This window comes from Agelaius phoeniceus, chromosome 25, assembly GCF_051311805.1.
Source record: "Agelaius phoeniceus isolate bAgePho1 chromosome 25, bAgePho1.hap1, whole genome shotgun sequence".
Taxonomy (NCBI): domain Eukaryota; kingdom Metazoa; phylum Chordata; class Aves; order Passeriformes; family Icteridae; genus Agelaius; species Agelaius phoeniceus.
Genome location: NC_135289.1, coordinates 5,171,087 through 5,192,076, shown reverse-complemented (window position 1 = coordinate 5,192,076; position 20,990 = coordinate 5,171,087). Strand labels below are relative to the sequence as shown.

General features: G+C 55.3%; 1 protein-coding gene across 1 annotated transcript; it reads right to left on the bottom strand.

The window, feature by feature from the left end:
* Nucleotides 1-2,019: 2,019 nt before the first annotated feature.
* Nucleotides 2,020-8,511, bottom strand: ALX3 (ALX homeobox 3). The gene is made up of 4 exons (XM_054648805.2): nt 8,283-8,511; nt 4,497-4,798; nt 3,456-3,518; nt 2,020-2,322 (listed from the first exon to the last, which is right to left on the bottom strand). Exons 1-4 carry the CDS (start codon nt 8,509-8,511, stop codon nt 2,020-2,022), a joined length of 897 nt encoding a protein of 298 aa, XP_054504780.1.
* Nucleotides 8,512-20,990: the final 12,479 nt, after the last annotated feature.

Genomic DNA, 20,990 nt, shown 5'->3' with positions numbered 1-20,990 from the left:
CTGGGCTGTTCAGTAGCCCAAACCTCATCCCTCATCCCACATTGCAAGGGAGCATCAGGTCCTGTCAAAGCCCAGCTCTCAGTGGGGACACATGGATTTTATCCTCCCTAGGACAGAGGTTTCAAATGGGGATTTTATTTATTTATTTATTTTAATTTTCTTACTGCCCTCCTGAACCACAGAGCACTGCTGGATGTGCCCCCAGGGTCCTGTCAGGGCTGCACCCACCCCTGGCACCCACCTGGGTGCCTCCAGCACCATCCTGCCCCCAAACCCCACTCCCAGCAGCAGAACAGGCCTGAGGAGCCTGTTGGGAGTCTCCATCCCCATCCCCCCTGGCTTTATAGGGCTGCTGGAGCCGTAATTAACTTAGGAAAAATGTGGTTTATTGTTTAGAAATGAATAACAAAACGCCCACCGGTGGGAGGGGGTGTCAGCTGTCCTGGGTGAGGGTGGGCAGCCCTGGGCTGCCTCCTGTGGCACCCACTGTGCCTGAAAACCTTGGGCTTCTCCAGCCTGGGCTGGAACTGCAGGGTTGGTGCCTCCCTGAGGGGATCCAGGTGCCCCACAGGGGTGTCCCCCCCTCAGGATGTGGGGCTGGGGCCGGGGGGCATTGCAGAATTTGCAGGCTTGGCCCCAGAGTGTCCCTGGGTGCTCCTGGTGCTGGGCTGAGCAGGGTCGCTCCTGGCTTCACTTTTTGGTGTTTCCTGCAGTGGGGGAGGTCACAGGGGGTGAAGGGGGGGACAGGACACGCTGGCTCTTGGGGGGACTTGGGGAGCCCCCTGGGGACCCCCAGAACAGATGAGGTGCCCCCTCATTACTGGCCTTGCAGGTACCACCAGTAACATTCAGAACCCTGCAAAATGCAGAAACCTTCCCACCCAAATTGCCCATTTGTGCCCCAATAGCCCAGCTGGAGCTCCTGGGAGGGTTCCCACTGGGAATTACTGGGTTCCCATTAGAATTTAATCCCACTGCTGGGATTCAAACTCCTTCCTGAGGGGTAACAGGGTCACCCCCCCAAGGAACAGCCTTTAATTTGGGATTCTTTATTGAGCCAGGGCCTTATTTCCCCTCCAAGAGGGAGTAGAACGAGCTGTGATGCTCTGGGGGGGCTTTGGGGCTCCTTGGCCCTGCCCCCAGTAACCCCCAGTACCAGCAGCTGTCCCAGCCCAGTCTTCCCAGTATGGGACTGGGAGAGGAAGAGCCCAATTGCTGCCATTGCTGGTTGTGCTGGGCAGGGGGTGAGCAGCCAAATTTCAGCTGGGGAGGGGAGAATTGCCCCCAAAATTCTGCTGCCCTGGTGCTCCACAGCCCCACCCAGTGCCCCCCACACAGGGGGTGGGGAAAGCACCGGGAATCTCCATCCAACCCAGTCCTGAAGGTGCTGGGTGGGCTCAGGAAGTTGGGGGAGCCATTTCCGAGCTGCCCCTGGCTTTGGGGGCTCCTCTTTTCCTCCCCACAGCCCCCCCAGCCCCTCTCAGCAGGGTGAGGGCAGCGCTGGATGCAGGGGGAAGCTGAGGGGGTGAAGGTGACCCCACCACCCTGACCCCCCTGCCTGGGGTCTTCCCAGTATGGGACTGGGAGAGGAAGAGCCCAATTGCTGCCATTGCTGGGCAGGGGGTGAGCAGCCAAATTTCAGCTGGGGAGGGGAGAATTGTCCCCAAAATTCTGCTGCCCTGGTGCTCCACAGCCTCACCCAGTGCCCGGCACACACAGGGGGTGGGGAAAGCACCGGGAATCTCCATCCAACCCAGTCCTGAAGGTGCTGGGAGGGCTCAGGAAATTGGGGGAGCCATTTCCGAGCTGCCGGTGGGGCAGCCTGGCTTTGGGGGCTCCTCTTTTCCTCCCCACAGCCCCCCCAGCCCCTCTCAGCAGGGTGAGGGCAGCACTGGATGCAGGGGGAAGCTCAGGGGGTGCAGGGAGGGGCTGAAGGTGACCCCACCACCCTGACCCCCCTGCCTGGGGTGGGGGACACACCCCGGGGGGAGCAGGGATCCGCGTCCATCCCCTTGGGGATCATGTGGCCCAGTTCAGGAGGCTCCCGGCGCCCTCTTTGCTCTTCATCCTCAACGCCATCAGCGGGGCAGCTTTGTACTCGTGCTGGGCGGGCTCGAAGGGGTGCGGGGCCAGCCCCGGCGGGGGCAGCCCGTGCAGGGGGTAGAGGCTGTTGATGCCAGGGTGGGGGCCCGGGGATGCAGGGATGCCCACGAAGCCGTTGCTGGCAGCGGGGGGGTACGGGGACATGCAGGGGGACGGGATGGGCTCGGGGGGCAGCAGCCCCGGGGGGCTCCCAGGGCTCGGCCACAGGTTGTTCTGTAGCTGAAATAATAACAACAACAAAAAGGGCAAAGTGAGGGTGGGGACATCACACCCTGTCCAGTTTTCCCCCATTCTGCCCCCCTTCAGGATTCCTCTTATCCCACCCCTGTTGGATTCCCCTCATCCCCCTTCAGGGTACAGAGGGAGCGATGCCTTTGCTCTGTTTTCTGCCCTTGGGGGGGTTGAATCCTGCTTGAATTATTCCTCCCCCGCGGGAAAATTTGGCTTCAGGGATGTGCGTGAAGCTGAGTTTTAAATTATTTTTATGCTTTTCAATACTAAGGGGGAAAAGGCAGCTTTGTAGAAAAGAGGGCAGGAAGCACAGAGAGAGCTAAAGGGGATCTTCAGGAGGAGGACCCCAAAACCTGCCCCAAAGGGCAATGGAGTGGCACATAAAGCAGCATGTGGCAAAATGCAATCCTTCCTCTTTTCCATCCCGGGCCAAACTTCTCCCAAGGGTGGGGAAAACCGGGGGGAAGAAGAGGCAGGAATGGGTGATGTGGGGCAGAAAGGGCAGGAATGGGAATATGGGGGGGAGCAGGAATGGGGGATGTGGGGGAGAAGGGGCAGGAATGGGAATGTGGGGGGGAGCAGGAATGGGAGATGTGGGGGAGAAGGGGCAGGAATGGGGAATGTGGGGCAGAAAGGGCAGGAATGGGAGATGTGGGGGAGAAGGGGCAGGAATGGGGGATGTGGGGCAGAAGGGGCAGGAATGGGAGATGTGGGGGAGAAGGGGCAGGAATGGGAGATGTGGGGGAGAAGGGGCAGGAATGGGAGATGTTGGGGGGAGCAGGAATGGGGAATGTGGGGGGGAGCAGGAATGGGGAATGTGGGGGGGAGCAGGAATGGGGAATGTGGGGGAGAAGGGGCAGGAATGGGAATGTGGGGCAGAAAGGGCAGGAATGGGGGATGTGGGGGGGAGCAGGAATGGGGGATGTGGGGGGGAGCAGGAATGAGGGATGTGGGGCAGAAAGGGCAGGAATGGGGGATGTGGGGCAGAAAGGGCAGGAATGGGAGATGTGGGGGGAGCAGGAATGGGGGATGTGGGGCACCCCCAGTGCTTTGGCGGGACCCCTCCCCCGGCAATGGGGGCACGCAGGGCCGGAGCAGCTCCCGAGCCATCTCTCTCTCACCTCCTGGATTTTCCCGTAGCGTTCCCGTTTCCGCCACTTGGCCCGGCGGTTCTGGAACCAAACCTGGGGATGGAGGGGGGGACTGAGGTGTGGGGACCCTTCCCCTGCCCACTGCGGCTCCTGCCGAGCTCTGCGCTCCTCCCAGCAGCAGGAGGGGCCGGGCAAGGGAAGCTGCTCTGCGCTGGAGCTCCCTGACCTTTACCAACACCTGGAATATCTTGTCCCGCACCAAAAATGATCCGTCCTGCTCCCCTTTCGCCTCCCTGCTGCTTCTGGGATTGTTTATCCCAGGTTTTGTTGCAGAATGAGGCTTTTTGGGTGCTGGTGTCCCGTCTGCGTGTCCCCTCTGTGCTGGGGTGGGGACAGCTCCCGCAGCCCCTCCCGGAGAGGAGGATGCGCTGCCGGGACACTTGGCCTGAGGCTCTCATGGCTGCGGGTGGATTCATCTCAATCCACCCCAAATCTGGGTTTGGAGGCTCCCGTGGGCTCCTGGGGACACTCGCCCTGCCTGTGCCGTGTCCCCAGTTCCTGCTCCTGGGGATGGCAGCTCCCAGCGGCTGCTCCCTGCTCACTTCCTCACCCTCCACCTTCATTTCCTCCCTGCTGGGAGCCCCCTGCAGCTGCCTCTTCCCACCTGGAACCTCAAACCACACGGGGACAGCGGAGCTGGGGAGGGAGGGTCGGTCTCACCCTGCCCCAGGTCCAGGATGTGCCACCCCAGCCCCACCCATGGGAGCTCCCGGGGTTCCTCTCCCCATGAATGCATGGAGGCCATCATGATTAGGGCATTCTGAGGGGGGTGGCTGACCAAATTTTGGCTCTTTCCACCCTTTGGGTGCTTGTCCAAGGGGGGGAGTGCAGAGGGTTCAGAGACAACCAACACCCAACCACAGCAGAGGGTGCAGAGCCTGAGATTTTCCATCTGGGATTTCACATTTTCATGGGAAATCAGCTTCTATCTCAGCACCACCTTGCAGACAGGAGAACCTGCCCATTCCTGGCAGCCCCAGGGTGGCCATGCCCATCCCTCTGTGCCCATACCTGCACCCTGGCCTCGGTCAGGTCCGTGCGCAGCGCCAGCTGCTCCCGGGCGTACACATCGGGATAATGCGTCTTCTGGAAAACCTTCTCCAGCTCCTCCAGCTGGAACGTGCTGAAGGTCGTCCTGTTCCTCCTCTTCTTGCTCTTGCTCTTGCCCAGGGGCTCGGGGAGCTCAGGGATCCCATAATCCCGGAGGCTGCCCAGGGGTGCTGCCAGTGGGCACCCCAAGTCCTCGGGAGCTTTTGGGGGGATCCTGCAGGCTGTGGGAATGGCCTGGAAGCCACCTTTGCAGCCCTTCTCACCTGGGGGGGAGAGGCACAGCACCAGGGGGTGTTAACAGTGCCAAGGAAGCCCAGAACTGCCTGTGCCACAGCCCTGGCATCCCATCCCATCCCATCCCATCCCATCCCATCCCATCCCATCCCATCCCATCCCATCCCATCCCTGTTCTCATCCCATCCCTGTTCTCATCCCATCCCATCCCTGTTCTCATCCCATCCCATCCCATCCCATCCCTGTTCTCATCCCATCCCATCCCTGTTCTCATCCCATCCCATCCCTGTTCTCATCCCTGTTCTCATCCCATCCCAGACCATCCTGGGGGATGTCATAGTAGTGTCTCAGGAGAAAGGGCTCAGCATGGACATGCAGCAGGGCAAATCCCCCCTGAGAAGGGCAAAAATCTGTCCCTGACAAGGGCAAAAATCCACCCCTGAGAAGGGCAAAATCCACCCCTGAGAAGGGCAAAATCCACCCCTGAGAAGGGCAAAAATCCGCCCTTGAGAAGGGCAAAAATCCCCCCCTGAGAAGGGCAAAAATCCCCCCCTGAGAAGGGCAAATCCACCCTTGAGAAGGGCAAAAATCCCCCCTGAGAAGGGCAAAAATCCACCCCTGACAAGGGCAAAAATCCACCCCTGAGGAGGGAAAAAATCCATCCCTGAGGAGGGAAAAAAATCCACTCCTGAGAAGGGCAAAAATCCCCCCCGAGAAGGGCAAAAATCCTCCCCTGAGAAGGGCAAAAATCCGCCCCTGAGAAGGGCATGATCCCCGCTTGCTGCAGGAGCTGTGGGCAGGAAAAGCCCCTGGAGGGTGGGGACAGCCTGGCTGGAGCTGTGGGTGCTCAGGGTCCCACGGGGATGCTGTGACTGCCTGGGGATGGGGCAGAGGACAGGGGCACAGGGGTTTTTTGCAGACAGTTCTGCTCCACTCTCCTCATTCCTCTCCTCCCACTCCCTCCCTGCCCAGGCTGGTGCCTCAGCCCAGCTCAGAGCCCAGCTCAGAGCCCCAGGGCCCAGCAGTGACCCCAAACCCACCCCAGCTCTGGGCCATATCCAGCCCCCCGTGCCCCAGATCGTTCAGGGGGCTCTGTGCCCCTGAGCCAGCCCTTCCCTGGAGCTGCAGCTCCCAGGAAAACTCTTGGAAAGGAGTGAAAAATCCCACCCTGCTTTTTCTGCTGAAGAAATCTCCCTTTGCTCACCCTCCTCTGGGACCAGAGCAAGAAATCGGGGGGGTCCTCCCTTCCCTTTGGTGCTGCTGCATTGTTGGGGTGGATGATGGAATGGGATCAAGGAGGAAAATCCCTGCCACACATTCTGGGGGCCACCTCTGTACCCCCAGAGGGTCGTTTGTCCCCACATGGGGACACCCAGAGCTTGGCAGCTCCAAAAGATTCCGGGTGCTGTTGGGACCCCGATGGGCTGAGGCAGGGAAAGGGGAAGTGAGCGAGGAATTAGCAGATGGGGAGGGGTGCCTTGGGTACCCCCATCTGCTGAGGGGACACAGAGGTGTCACCTGGGGAGAGAACAACCTAAAAATGCTGGATTTGCCCTGATCCCACCCCAGTCCCCAGCTGCAGATTTGGGGTTCCTGCAGGTGAGACCTCAGAGGGCCAGGAGGGGAAATGCCTCCTTTGGGATGGATCCTCCTCCCCACCACATCCCAGCAGAGCAGGGAAATGGGGTCCCCATCCCTGCAGAACCACCCAGGGCTCCCCAAAGCAGCTCCCACCACGGTCTTTTCCAGCCTTTCACTTTGGATTTTTGATTCTTTTCTAATTAAGGCAATTTGGGGGCTATGGAGCCGCCAAGCTCTGATCCAGCTGCTTTGAATTAATGAGGAATTGTAATTTGGGGGAGGTTTGGGGGGTGATTGCTCCTGGTCCCTCTCAGTACCGACCTGTCTGGTCATGGATAAGGCAAAGGAATGAGGCTGAATTGCCATTTCCTCCCTGCTCTGGCCTCCAAAGGGCTCAGCCGCTGGCCTGGAGGGTTTTAATGATTCAAAACCAAATCTCACCAAAGAGCAGACCCAGATATAACCAAAACTAAGAAAAAATGGACCAAAGTAAAATCCTGCTGCATAAAGCATCGAGTTTGGGGTTTTTCCCCCCCTTTTTTCAAAGGCAACACGGCGCATTTCCAAGTGACCCGCGGGTTTTGGTGTTGGAGACAAATAAATAAAGAGCCAGAAAGAAGGAAAAGGCAGGAAGGAGCGGGATACAGGCACGTAACTAAACAAACACAGCGGCACCGGGGGACAAAGGGAAGATCCAGATATTTTTCTCCCACTCCTTCCTAAACTGACACCCCCCGAAAGATTTGGCGGCGCTGGGGAAGGCGGCAGCTGGGAAACAGCTGCACAATTCCTGGGGTAATGGGGAGGGGAAGGAACTCCAAAGGATCATTAGTGAAGGGATGGGGGCATGGAAAGGACTCCCAGGAACCGGAGGAAACACCCGTGGGTCGGCAGCATCCCCCTGCCGCGGCTGGAGCAGGTAAACGCTGCAGCGGGGCCCTCCCGCTGCTCCCTCCCGGCTTTTTGGGGTTTTTTCTACCTGTTCCCCGAAGCGGCTTTGCCGGGTCCCACCTGGTTCCCATCGCCCCCGCGGCTCTGCCTTTTGCTTCTTCTTTTAAAGCAGAAGTGGGGGAATAAAACTAAAGCGAAAGTGGGAGCCCGGAGCAGCCCCCGACGGGCCCGGCCGGGAGAGCGCAAAGGAGCGGCGGGAGAAGCCCCGGAACGAGCTCGGTCCTGTCCGAGCCTGGGGGCGGCCACGGAGCCCCGGGACACCCGGGCCGAGGGGAACCGGGTGCTCTGGAGCTCCGGGGAGAGCCGGGGAACCGGGAGCGCCGCAGCCCGGGGAACGAGAGCGGTACTGCCCCGGAGAGGGGCACCGGGAGCGGGGGGCTCCGGAGCGGGCACCGGGCAGCGCTGGGGCTCCGGAGCGGGCACCGGACAGCGCTGCCAGCCCCGCAGTCCGGCCTCCCCCAGGTCCCGGAGCCCCGGGCCCGTCCGTGCGGCCGCACCGCGGTTTCTGCCGCCGGTGCTGCCCGGTGGCTCCGGAAAGCGGAGTCGGCGGCCGGACGCGACTTTGCAGCCTCCCCCGGGAGCGCGGCCGTTCCCCAGCCCGGGCCGGTCCCCGCCGTCGTGGCAGCCGGGCCGGGTCTCTCCCGCCGCTTTTTCTCCCCCTTCCCCCCTTGGTTCTGAAGAACGGGAGACCCCGGTTCTGTCGCGACACGGCCCCAGCTGCCGACTCTCGGCAGCACCGACCCTTCCCGGCTCCGGCTCCCGTCGGGGGACGCCCTGGTCGTCCCCGACGGGGCCATATCGCGACATCGCCGCCTCGGAGCAGGCCTGGGGGGGTTGCTGGTGTCAGCGCAATGACACCCTCGGGGCAGGGGGGGGGTCAGGGCTGGGGCTCCCGGCGGAGCCCGAGAAGGGGGAAGAGAAGCAGAAGGGGCCTGGAGGGGTCGGCCCCGGCCCCCCCATCCACCCGCCGCTCCCCGGTACCTGCAGCCCCGGCCGGGTACGGGGGCTTCCCATGCACGGCCACGGCGGGGGGGCCCGGGCTGGGCACCCCCGGGTACCGCGGGCAGCGGCCGGGCCGGGGGCTGAGCGGCGGCGGCCGCCGGTGGGGCCCCGGAGCACCGAGGGCGAAGGCGGTGGGAGGCCGGGGGAGCCCCGGGGGAGCCCCGGGCCGGCGAGGCGGGGGCAAGGCCGGGCAGCCCGGTGTGTCCATGGCGCAGGTTGGAGGGGACGGGGACGCTCCGCGGGATTTTGTGCGGGGGGACCGGGAGGAGGGGGACGGGGGTGGGGGACGGGGGTGATGGGGAGGGAGGGATCGGCCCGCAGCCCCCCCAGCCCGCACACCCCCAGCCCCCAGCCAGTCACGTGCGTCCTCCCGGGCTCTCGTTAACCCTCTAATCCCAAACCCTGCCCTGCTGGGGACCCTGTCCCGCGTGGGTCACGTCCCCCCAGGGCAGGGGCTGCAGGGCGAGCCGTGCCCCCCCCCGCTCTCCCAGCGTCTTCCAGCTACACCGAACACCCTGGGCTCTTCTTTGATTCCAAACTCCATCCCTCACTGCTGAGAGCAGCAAGAAATACCAGGCAGGGCAGAAACTTCCATTTTCCTGTCGCTCCCTGGGTTTATTTGCCCCTTCACAAGCTCCACAGAGTCCCTTTGCAGCCTCTCCCTGCCCAAAACCAAAGCCAGGGCTGGGTCAGGCTGGTTCAGGGATGATGGTGGCCCCAGGATCCCAGAGTGTCCCTGGAGCAGGCCCTGCTGTGCCTGGTGGCTCCCAGCCCCAAGGGGGCCCTACCCTGTTCCCCCTGGTCCCTGCTGGTGCTTCCACCCCCAGGGTTTGGATCCCCTCATCCCAGCTTGGGTCTGGCTTTGGCATCAGGCACTGGGGTGGGTCAGAGCTTGGATTTCTTTATCCCCACTCCCCCTTTTCCTGCATTTTGCTCCTCTGCTCACCAGGGCTGGAGGTTTGGCTTGGCTGGGGGAGGATTCGGCTTTGGGGGTGTTTGTGTGCAAAATGAGGGGAAAGATCTGAAATTCCAAGGCTTGGAGAAGGAACTAAATAAGGGGCCTGAAGAACTAACTGGAAATTTGAAAGGTTAAGTTTTACCCCTTCATTTGCTGTTTTTCAACACATTGAGTTCATTCTTGGGCACCATTCCTTGCTCCAGGTATGAAAAAAGAACCTGCAGGTGTGGGAGGGCATGAGCTGCATGTGAGCAGCAAAAGGAGGTGGGGAGGAACCCGGGGGATCCCAGATGTGGGATGGTAGATAGCAGAACAAGGGGATAACACTGACCATAAATAACATTAATGCTCTCATTGCTGCTGCCAGGGCAGGACTTTGTTACCCAGGCACAGTGAAAATCTGGAATCACAAGAAAATCTCATTTCAAAGAGTCTGTGATAGAAATGTCACCTCTGTGTCTTGGCAGGGGTTGATGTGTTGTTTGGTCACTGGAAAGCTGCAGGAGTGGTGGATTTGTGGTGTTAATCACAGCTGCATTTTCCAGCCCTGCTCAGGGAAACTGCATTTGTGGGAAATGCTGCCTTGTGATCCTGGACCCAAAATTATTCCTTCAGAATCCTGTGAGGGGCTGGCTCTGCACAGAGGGGTCTGAGCATGCAATGCCCCCTCTTTAAACATTATTAGATTTAAACCAGTATCCAAAGAACATTTTTTTATTTGCTGCTGTTGGATAAAATTCCAAGTTTTTATAAATTAATGTAGTGGCCTTTCAAGGAGCTGCAGGAATAAATCAGTTTAAACCCCTTGGGCTGCTTTAAAAGAGGATCTGGCTCCCTGCTTGCAGGGTGGGCACCCTTTTAATGCCCACAATGCTCCCTGGGCATCCCAAACCTTCCCTGACACTTTCCCTTTGCAGCAGCTGGAGCTGCCAGGATTTTCCCTGTTCCACTGTCCACAGCTCACAGGGTGCTGTAAATTATGGCTAAATAGGGACTGGGAGGCCTCTGGCTCACAACAGGTCATTAAATATTATTAAACATAACATAACTCCTGGAAAGGCTTCTTCGTTTTTAAGGTTGCTCTCTCAGTTTTGCTGCTGGCATTTAAAGGAATTTAATGGCAGAGGGATGAGTCTGTCCACGTGTGCTGCTCCAGGACAGGCTGGTTTAGGGGGTGCTGCTTTTCCAGGCTCCAGAGGTTGCTGGGACCCTCCTGGGCAAGTGGAGAGGCCTTGGGCAGGTGGGATTTGGGGTGTTTGGAGCTGAAGGCAGCACGAGGTTTGTGAGATTTTGGGGGGTTTGTGTTGGTTCCTGGAGCTGCTGAGGAATTTGGTTCTTCCAGTGGGCAGGAGGAGGATCAGGAGCCCCAGAATCTCCTTCTGAACCTGCCACCAGCCCTCTGCCCTGTTCCACAGAGCCAGAGCAGGGTGCCTCATTCTCCTGGGTTTGGGAATGTTTGTGCTGGGTGCTTTGGGACCAGGGAAAGGCTGAAAAGTGCTGGGGCACCATGGGTGGGTGCCAGTGTGGCACTGACTGCAGCAGGGAAGTCCCTGTGCTGCTCCTGACACTCTCTGGGGCTCATTTTCCATGGATCAGCTTATTTTTGGGCAAAGAATGATCCCACCAGCTTGAAAAGCTTCCAGGAGAAACTTTTCACAACGTCACAGAGTCGGACTCCATCTCCGTAAGGGGAAGAGCTGCTGGGTCGGCTCTTGCATGGAAAGGACCTTTTGTGGCCCAGCTTTAATTAATGACCTTTTGTGGCCCAGTTTTAATTGGATCTTCCACCAAGTGAGCCTCACTGGAGAGCCACCGAGAGAGGCAGGAGGACTCTGATGGGATCCTCTGCGGGGAAAAGCTGCTTTTGCTTTGTCTCCTGCTTGCTGGGAGGATTTCCCCCTCCCTTTTCGCATCCCTTTCGCTTTCCCGCTGTCTCTCACCATCCCCGAGCGCTCCTCTCCTCCCCTGGGCTCGCAGGAGAGCTCTGCAGGGGCAGGGAGGCTCTGCAGGGCTCTGGGGTTTGTAGGAACATCCATCCCTCCCCGAGCCCCGGGAATGCTGGCGCGGGATGGAGCCGTGCCCCGTGCTCTGCTCCTTCCCCAAGGTCACGTTTCCCTCCCAGCCCCAGGGTCAGCCAGGGGAGATGAGGACCAGCAGCTGACATCCAGGTCCAGCTTTTCCTCAAGGGCAGTTGGGTTTTATTATTTTTGGCAGTTTGGGAAGAAAGCTCATTCCTGGGAGGCTGTGGAGGAAAAGCTCTGGAAAGGAAGATTTCTGTGATATTTGTATTGCTTCTAATCCTACTTAGGACTCTTTAGAAGTTCAAAGGTTGTCTAGGGTGTTCAGGGCATCTGCAGCTATTATAATATTTAAATAATAATTTTTAAAAAGGAATAATTGCCTAAGGATATGAAAACTTTGGAGGGGTCTTGCAGGGTTTCCCAAGTTGCAGTTTTCCCAAGCCCAGCTCAGCGTGGCTGTGTGTGACACTGGAGCTTCATGGTGGTGGCAGAAGGGACAGTCTGGGGACAACTGTCCAAAGGGTGATCAGGCACTGCAGCCCCTCCCTCCTGCAGCATTCCCAGCTCTGCTGGGTGTTTCCTGACCGAGCTTGGAGCAGGGCTTGGAGGATGATCTCCAGCTCTGCTGCTCCTCTCATCCCCAGGCAAAAAAAATTCCTGTTTCTTCTCAGCCTGGGGAAGCACCATGTGTGGGCAGAAGGATCTGGAACAGCACCACAAAGGCCATTCCTCTGTCCTTTCAGGGATGGGCATTTGGGGGCTCCTTCCCTTCCTGAGGAGGATGTGGGATTCAGCCAGGGCCACACTCCTGCTCCTCTGCTCTTGTTCCGAGGCTGGACTGCTCCAGGACCTTCTCCAGCTCCGCAGGGGGATGCACACATCGGATTCCAGTGGGATTCTCTGCATTGTCTGGGCACATCCCTGTCCCCTTGCTGCCCTGGGGACACCCATCCCTGTCCCAGTGACACCCATCCCTGTCCCAGTGACACCCATCCCAGCCCCTCTCTGTCCTGGGGACACCCACCCCTGTCCCAGGACACCCATCCCTGTCCCAGTGACACCCATCCCTGTCCCTCTCTGTCCCAGTGACACCCATCCTGTGCCCCTCTCTCTCCCAGGACACCCATCCCAGCCCCTCTCTGTCCCTGGACACCCCTCCTGGGGCACTGGAGGGAATCTCTGCCCTTCCTTAGGTTTGGTTTTCCCTGGCCCTTGGTCCTTGTCCATCTGCAGGTCCCTCTCCACCTCCCAAACATCCCCAACCCCTCTGATCCCAGTGTCCAGCTCACTGCGCAGCTTCATCCCAGGCCACCGTTGGGTTTTGTTCAGGAATGTTCATGTTGGTGGCAGGAAAAATTACTGAATTCCCCGAGGAAATAATAAAGTGATTTTTATATATATTTTATATCGAGAAAAATAAAATTCCTTGCTGGTCACAAGGCTGTTTTGGGCGAGGGAGTGGGAGCTGGGGCTGGAAACCCTTCAGGATCCCAGATCCAGGCTGGATTTGTTGTTTTCTGAGGCTGACAATGCAGGGAGCGATCCTGACTCCAAAAAAGCCAAAGTACAAACACAAATATCCACCCACATGGAATCACCGTGCCCCTGGGTCACACACATGTTTTACAGGCATGTGAATAGGTTTGGAGATGTAATTTAGATTTAAATTAAATATTCATATTATATTATAAAGTACATTAATCTAATATATTAATATTAGGTATAAATAGTGTATAGATATATAAAATATATAATATTTATATTATATATAGTACAAATAGTAGAATATATTTATAATAGTATATAAAGTAGACTATATAGTATACTATATAAATAGTATAATATATAATATATAAATAGTATACTATATATATAAATAGTATATATTTGATATAGATCAATGTAGATTGTATATTATTATACATACCATATATATATTATAAATTATTATAAATCCTGCTCTATGTTGAATTAATTAAAGTATTAATGATGTAATATTTTTATTTTATATATTTTAAATATTTTTCTATCCCAAGAAATATTTAAGGCCAGGTTGGATCCTGCTTGGAGCAACCTGGGATGGTGGAAGGTGTCCCTGCCATGGCAGAGGGTGAAATGAGATGAGCTTTAAACCATTCCATGATTCTCTAATTCTGTAATTCCACATTAATGCATGCATATTTATATAGAATAATATTTAAATATTAATTCATATTTATATAAATATACGTATTTATAGCTATTCTGGTATATTCCCTAAGAAGTTAATCCTATGCAAATAAAATTACAATTTTGCCCCAAACCAGTGTATTTCCATGTTACTTTATGTTCTCAGACAGGGACACTAAAATCGTGGAATTTTGTGTCTGGATGAGAGGAAGATGAGGATGAGCATGTGGAAATCACATGCAAGTAACTGCATAAATCCCTAAATTTGTATAAATACATGGAGATTGTGGAGTTTATACGTACAAAGCGTGTGGCTGCAGCAAGGGGGGATAACAAATGGACACAGCACTGGAAAGGAGGGAAATTTCCCAGGAAAACAGCGAATTTCGTAAAAATTCAATTTTAAACAATTTTCCTTCATTGTTTTTTGTGTGGTTGACACCTCGATGCTCCTGTTTTTGTCGCGGTGCTGCTCAGGAGCAGCGTTTGGTGTCAAACCGTGCCGTGAATTTACGATTTAACAACGATCGGGGGAGCGAATCCCGTGAAAACAAACGCGGGACGGGACGGGATTCACCCGGCGGGAACGCCGAGCTCGGCGCTTTCGTTTTCTGCTGCATTTCAAGGGGTTTTCCTTCGATTTTCAAGGACTTTTCCTTTGCATTTCAAGGAGAAAGATTAGGAGAAAATAAAAGAAAGGAAAATAAAAATTAACATTATTTTAGCCCGATTCGAACCAGTATCAAAACAACAATTTTTTTTTTTGCCGCTGTTGGATAAAATTCTAAGTTTTTATAAATTCAAGTAGTGGCCTTCTGAGGAGCTGCACGGATAAATCAGTTTAAACCCCTTGGGCTGCTTTAGAAGAGGATCCAGCTCCCTCCTTGCCGTCAGAGAATTCCACCCCTGGGTAATTTGGGCCCATAAACTCAATTTTACACCGGGAGGCAGAGGGGGCTCCATGGATCCCTTCTCCCGATGCTGCGCTGGATTTTTGCTTTAATAAGGAAAGATTTGTCCTTTATCCCTGTAGGGAATTTTCAGGCTGCTTTGGGAAGTACTTCAGGATGGCAAGTTCAGCCTTGTTTTCCTTCCAGCTCCTCCAAAAATATTTATTATATTAAAAATAAGGGTGGAAGTGAAGCCTGGAAGCAGCAGCGAGCCGAGCCGGCAGTGGGTGGGATTCAGGAGAGATGCTGGGTTGGAAGTTTATGTTTATTAATGTTTATGCCGTTAATCCCAGTAAAAGCTGTGGAACTGGGAGCAAAATGGTTCTTTTGACTCCTAAAAACCTGATAGTGCTTGGAAAATCAGGAAAGCAGCTAGGGATTAAAGGGAATTTATTCCATCTATGATTGAAGGGAATTTATTGAAAAATTGCTTTGCTGGGAAGGGGTAGGATTTGAATCCTTTTGAGTTTTTAATTTGAACCTGTTAAAAGTTGTAAGTCTCAAATATTGGTGTTAAATTAAGTGGTATCACTTTGGATTTAAGATCTACCAGGAGAACCAGGAGCAGGATCCAGCCCCTGGATTAACACGGGAGCTGGGGAAATGGGTGTAAATCAGAGTAATTTGGGAGTTATGTGGATTTATGCTTCCTATGGGACGTACAACAGCCTGGTTTGGGGCATTAATTCCTAGGGAGTGGAGGGAATTTATTCCCTGAGGGAAATAAATTCCCTGAGGGGCATAAATGAATTTATTCCCATCATTAGTGCAGGGCTGAGCCTCTTGCTCTGGGCTCCATTATTCCGAGTTTCCATGCGATTACCCCTGGGCAGAATTTATCTGGAAAATGGCTGGAAAATGCTGGAAATGGGGGAAAAATTCAAAAGGGAGGTGATGATTTGGGAGGGCTGGGGGAAATGTAGCTCCTGGCTGTGCAGTGCAAAAGGACTGAAAGAACTCTGGGGAGGGATGGGGGATAAATCCGAGCCGTTCCCAAAATCGGCTTTGTGGGAGCAAACACATCCAGCTCCAGCTTCCCCTGCTGGTTTGGGATCCATGGAGCCAAGGGTTCAGCACCCCCTGATTCCCACCCAGGACCCTCAGGGTGTTTTGGGATGTTCCAGGATGATTTTTCCCCCACCCCAAGGGTTCATTTCCATCCTGTGCTGTGCCGGGGGTGCCCAATCGCTGCTCTGGTGAGGGCCCCGCTCCTACCCCAGCTGCCACCAAGGAAAACCCCAATTCCCCCTGAGATTTGCAAGCAGAGCTGGACAAAGCCCTTCCCCTCCCCAGGGGATTGATGGATTTATTCATCCCATTCCCTAATGAGCCACTTCCAGATCCCAGTAAATTATACGCACCGGGACGGGTGAAATCTTGGTCCATAAATCAGATCTGAGGCTGCCAAGCTCTGCCTGCATCATTATCCCGGCAAGGTTCGAAGATCCCAGGTATTGCTGCCTCCTTTGCAAGTCCCAATAAATCTGGGAGTAATCACTCCTGACAGAGAGGCAGCAAAAGCACCGGAAAACATTTTCTTCCCTTAAAAAATGTAAGTGGAAAATTTATTGCACGGAAAGAAAAAGTTTTCTCCGGGAAAATCTGTAGCAAAACAGCAACGTGAGGAGTTCCCCGTGGCCAAGCTGGTGGGATGGCATCACCTTGGGATTCCTGGGATAAATTCATAGCAACTCCTAAAAATTAAGGAAGATTTTTTTTCTTGGGGTGAAACAAGAGAAAAGAAATAAAGCCGAGTGTCTCCAAGTGTGTCCCGAAAGGACAGCGGAGCCAGCGCTCTGGAGTCTGCTGCCTTCTGGTTTGTGTTTAGCCTTTGGAAAAAAAAAAAAATCCCCCCTGCACACCTCCTTTTTCCTAGAGGGAAGATTGATTTTATTAACCGGCCAACACCTGAAAGTAATCGGGATTTTTTTGGTGGCTGGTGGCGGGGGAAGGAGCCGAGCCGGGGCTCTGCAGGGGCAGGGCTGCATTTTCCCACTGCTCCTGCTTCCAGGCAGACGTGGAATGGAGCTCCCAGGGGTTCTCCAGCATTGCAGGCTGCTTGGTGGGGAGTGCTGGATGTGTCCTTATCCTCATGGTCCCATCATGGAACCAACACCAGGGGACAAAACACCCCTGTTTCCAAGGGGAAACTGAGGCACGTGGCTGTGGCAGGGGTGTTAGGGTTGCAAATACTCCCCCAGTTCTCCCTTTGCTGGTTTATTGGTGGATTGGGGATGTTTGGATGGCTTTACACCTGGAGAAACCAGGGAAGGGGAGGTGACCCCAAGGAACCCCTTCGAGCATCCCAGGGATTGTTTTTCCCCCTCCCATGTGCTTCCCACTCTTCCCAGCTTTGCTGAGCCTTCTGCTTCCCCCACAGGCACATCAGCAGGAGCTCTTGTTTTCCCATAACAGGATTGTCCCCATCAGGACTTGAAGGGATCAGGCTGGTGGTGATGGCTGTGCCTGTCAGGAGGAATGAGAGGTGACAGCGCCGAGAGCACCATGGGAGCCACACAGAAACCAGATGGGCTCCAGGGGCTGCTCCTCCCCTGCCTGGTTCTGTCTGCCCCAGAGCCCTGCAGGGTGGAGGAGGACCTGGGAAGAGCAGGAAGGGAAAGGGGAGCTTGGAATGTCCAAGAACTCACTCAGAGCAATGGATGGATGGATGGATGGATGGATGGATGGATGGATGGATGGTGGATGGATGGATGGATGGATGGATGGATGGATGGTGGATGGATGGATGGATGGATGGATGGATGGATGGATGGATGATGGATGATGGATGGATGATGGATGGATGATGGATGGATGGATGGATGGATGGATGGACGATGGATGGATGGATGGATGGATGGATGGATGGATGGATGGATGATGGATGGATGGATGGATGGATGGATGGATGGATGGATGATGGATGGATGGATGGATGATGGATGGATGGATGATGGATGGATGGATGATGGATGGATGGATGGATGGATGGATGATGGATGGATGGATGGATGGATGGATGGATGGATGGATGGACGATGGATGGATGGATGATGGATGGATGGATGGATGGATGGATGGATGGATGATGGATGGATGGATGGATGGATGATGGACGGATGGATGGGGGATGGATGGATGGATGGATGGGGGATGGATGGATGATGGATGGATGGATGGATGGATGGATGGATGGATGGATGGATGGATGGATGGATGGAAAGAGGAGGATGAAGGCTCTGTGAACAAGACAAGGTTGGGCAAGAGCTGAGCCCAGCAGCATTCCAGCTTTGCTGGGTTGGAGGATGCTTCTGCTCTGAGTTATTTGGGTTTAAGGCCAAGGGAGTCCCATGGGACACACACTGTGTGCAGACCTTGTCCCTGAGGACTGATCAGGCTCAGGAGGCCTTGATCCTGCAAAGCCACCACTGCTTCTGGCCTGCTCAGGGGGGAAACTGTGCCCAGGCAGCTCCGTGTTCCTGCAGAACCCTGGAGGAGCCCCCAAATCCAGCATGGATCCTCATCTGTGTTCATGGATGACCCAAACCAAGCCCAGCAGTGCTGGGAGGGACATTGAACAGTTCTGGAGAGCTGAGTGGCCACTCCTGGGGACAACCTGTGACAGCAGTGCCCAAATCCACGTTGGGCCATGGTGTGGCCGCTGTGCGCCACCATCCCACGGCTCTTGGGGACACCTTCCCCCCTGGCCTGGCTGTAGGGACAGTCAGGATTCCTGACTCCTGGCTTTCTCCACACCTTCTGCCACCAGTGCCTCGTCTCCAGATCCCGGTGCCCCTGAGCTCTGTCCCCTCAGTGACCTCTCTGACCCGACCCCGGGGTCTCCTTGGCTTCCTCCTGCTCGGCCAAGGCTGATAAGGGGAACCAGAAACAGCTTTGACCTTTCAACCACAAATCCCCCTGCCAGGAGCCCAAGCTGTTCCGCATCTCAAAGGCTCCTTGATAGGAAACAAAACCCCTGTGCTGCTGAACTTTTAAGGAATTTCACCCCCAAAAAGCTCGAAAGCACCCAAAAAGGGCCCCCCGAGGAGGATGGGGTGGGTTTAACCCCGCTGAGGAGCGGGGCCAGCACGTGTGATGTGTAGGAGGTGCTGTGGGCTGATCAGTCTGAAGGGTTGCTCTGGTGCTTCCTTCCCGTTTCTTTCCCATCTCTCCTTCCCTGCTGTGCTCCCCCCTGGACACCCTGATGGGGTACAAAGGTTTTTGGGACGCCTGGCACCTCCTTTGCTGTTCCCTGAGAGCAAGAGACCTCAATGATGCTGAGGCCTTTACCTCTGCCAGCGCCAGCACTGGGGACAGACAGACAGGCAGACAGACAGACAGACCCCTTGGTGTCCCTGTCCAAGGCATGGGAGTGGAGCTGAAACATGAGGGGTCAGAAAATTAACTTAGAGTAGAAATTAATTTTCAGATTTAGATGAAGTGTGCAGTTTTTGTTTAGTCTGTAACTCGCTCTGCTTGCAAAGGTTGGCAGAGATGGACAAAGGAATGCAAGGTGATCTTTAGTGTCCCTTGCAACCCAAACCACACTGAGATTCTGAAATTTCAGTGGATACAGAAGTCAGAATTAGATCCAAATCAGAAACCCTTTCAGTTTTCAGCTTTGTAGGAGTTGTAAACACAAATACTTTGTAGCTGAGTTGGTGTTTTTCTTGGATCAATTTATATGAACCTCTCCGGTGCTGATCTATGTAAAATTCACATTCATATGTGCAACATTTAGTATAGAAGATGATATTTTTTAGGATAATAACCCCTGAAAGTGTCCAAGGCCAGGTTGGAGCACCCTGGGATAGTGAAATTGTCCCTGCCATGGGACACCATGAATTTTAAAGTCCCTTCCCGCCTAAACCAATGGCCTATGGAAACAAAGCTCCATCCTGACTTTCTGTCCCATCCCAAAGCAGCACAGTCCAGCCCCAGGGCATCCCTTGCTCCCTGCTCACACCCTCTGGGACAGGGAGGTGATGGCTGGAGGTGTTGGAGCTCCTTAATTGCTTTGAGCAATTAATGGGTGGAAACACAACAGCAGGGGATGCAGTGGCTCAGCAAAGGGATTGTGCTCTGCTCTGGGGGGATCAGGCAGGGCTCCCCTGTCCCAGGGGCTGTTTGGCCCCTGCTAAGTGGATTAAGGCTCTGGGGACCATATTGGTGTGGGCATGGGCTGTGTGTGAGCCCCTGGAGGAGCTCAGGTGCCCTGAGGCTTTCCCCAAACTCATCCCACTTGGTTTCCATGATTTGATCTTTTCCAGGGTGTTTATCAAGAACAACTCCACTTCCAGGTGATGGAAAACCTGGATCCCACAGGATTGGGCCCCAAACACCAGCAGGTTCCCTCTATTGCCTCAGTTACTAACTCTGTGTTTTCCCTGCTGTTGTTTAACCCCATTAATGGGATCTGAGCTGGTTCAAAGCCTCTGGAGCAGCGGGGGGCAAAGCTCAGAGCAATAAGTGGAGGCGACCTCTGCCAAATTGGAGCAAGATTTGCCTTCCTCCTGCTGCCCAAACAGCCCAGAGCATTTTCCCATCAAACCCCAGTGCCCAGAGTGACTGGGGAGGGAGAAGGAGCCAGGACCAGCCCTTCCTGCGTGGAACCAGGGTGAAAACCTCCTGGATCTGGGGGTGAGGGCTCAGCAGCCAACCCTACACCCAGAGGATGCTCCTGGAGGGATCACTCAGAGAACCCAGATGCCAGGATGTGAAGCCTGTTGGAAAGTCATCAACTCAGGTAATTTGGGGGAAAATGAGCGTTCTGGAGAGGTGGGTCTGGGAAAAAAAATTACACTGTGGTCTGGGCACCACATTCCTCTTGGGAAATGGGCAGGATGGACCATTCTGGGTGAAAAGGGTTAATTTGTGATTTTCCTTTTTGCTGCTGCTCCTTCTGAGCATCTTCAGCAGGGGTTCCCCACCCCAGCTGGGCTGTGCAGAGCCCAGAAGCTGCTGAGGGAGGAGCTGGAGCAGGGCCCCACGTGTGGGAGGGAATCTCTGGTGCTGGGCACTTGGGAGGGACACAGGGCCCTGGGTTTGGGGTCCTGGGGGATCCTGTGGGGTGGGGGGCTCTGTAGGAGGTGTTTTCATTGGGACAGAGGATCTCAGAGCACAGACACAAAATTTTAGCCATAGGGAGCACTGAATCTGGGTCTGACACTGCTGATTTGGGTCACAGATCCCAGCACATCTCCCAGGTGATGGAATTACTCCATGAGCAGGACCTGACCGGCACCAACAACCCTCCTTCAGCATCTCTGCCTGGCCCCCATCCTGCCCTGCCCCTGGGCTTTTCTCCTGGCCCTCTTTTTGGGAGGACATTGCTTGGGGAGGAGGAATCGGAGTCCCCCCTGCTCCCGGGGCCACGTGTGGCTGCTGGGATGGGCTTTAATGGCTCCCAGGCGCTGCCCCTTCCCTTCAGCCCTCGGGGGGAGCCAGATCCGATAACCTCGCCCCGGGCATGAGCTCAGCGAGGCTTCCCCGGCGCTGCCCCTCCCGCAGGAGGAGTCGCGGCTGTTGGAGCAGCAGAGCTCCCCGAGGGGCTGGGAAGGGTCAGCCCATCCTCCCAGCCCTGTCTGGG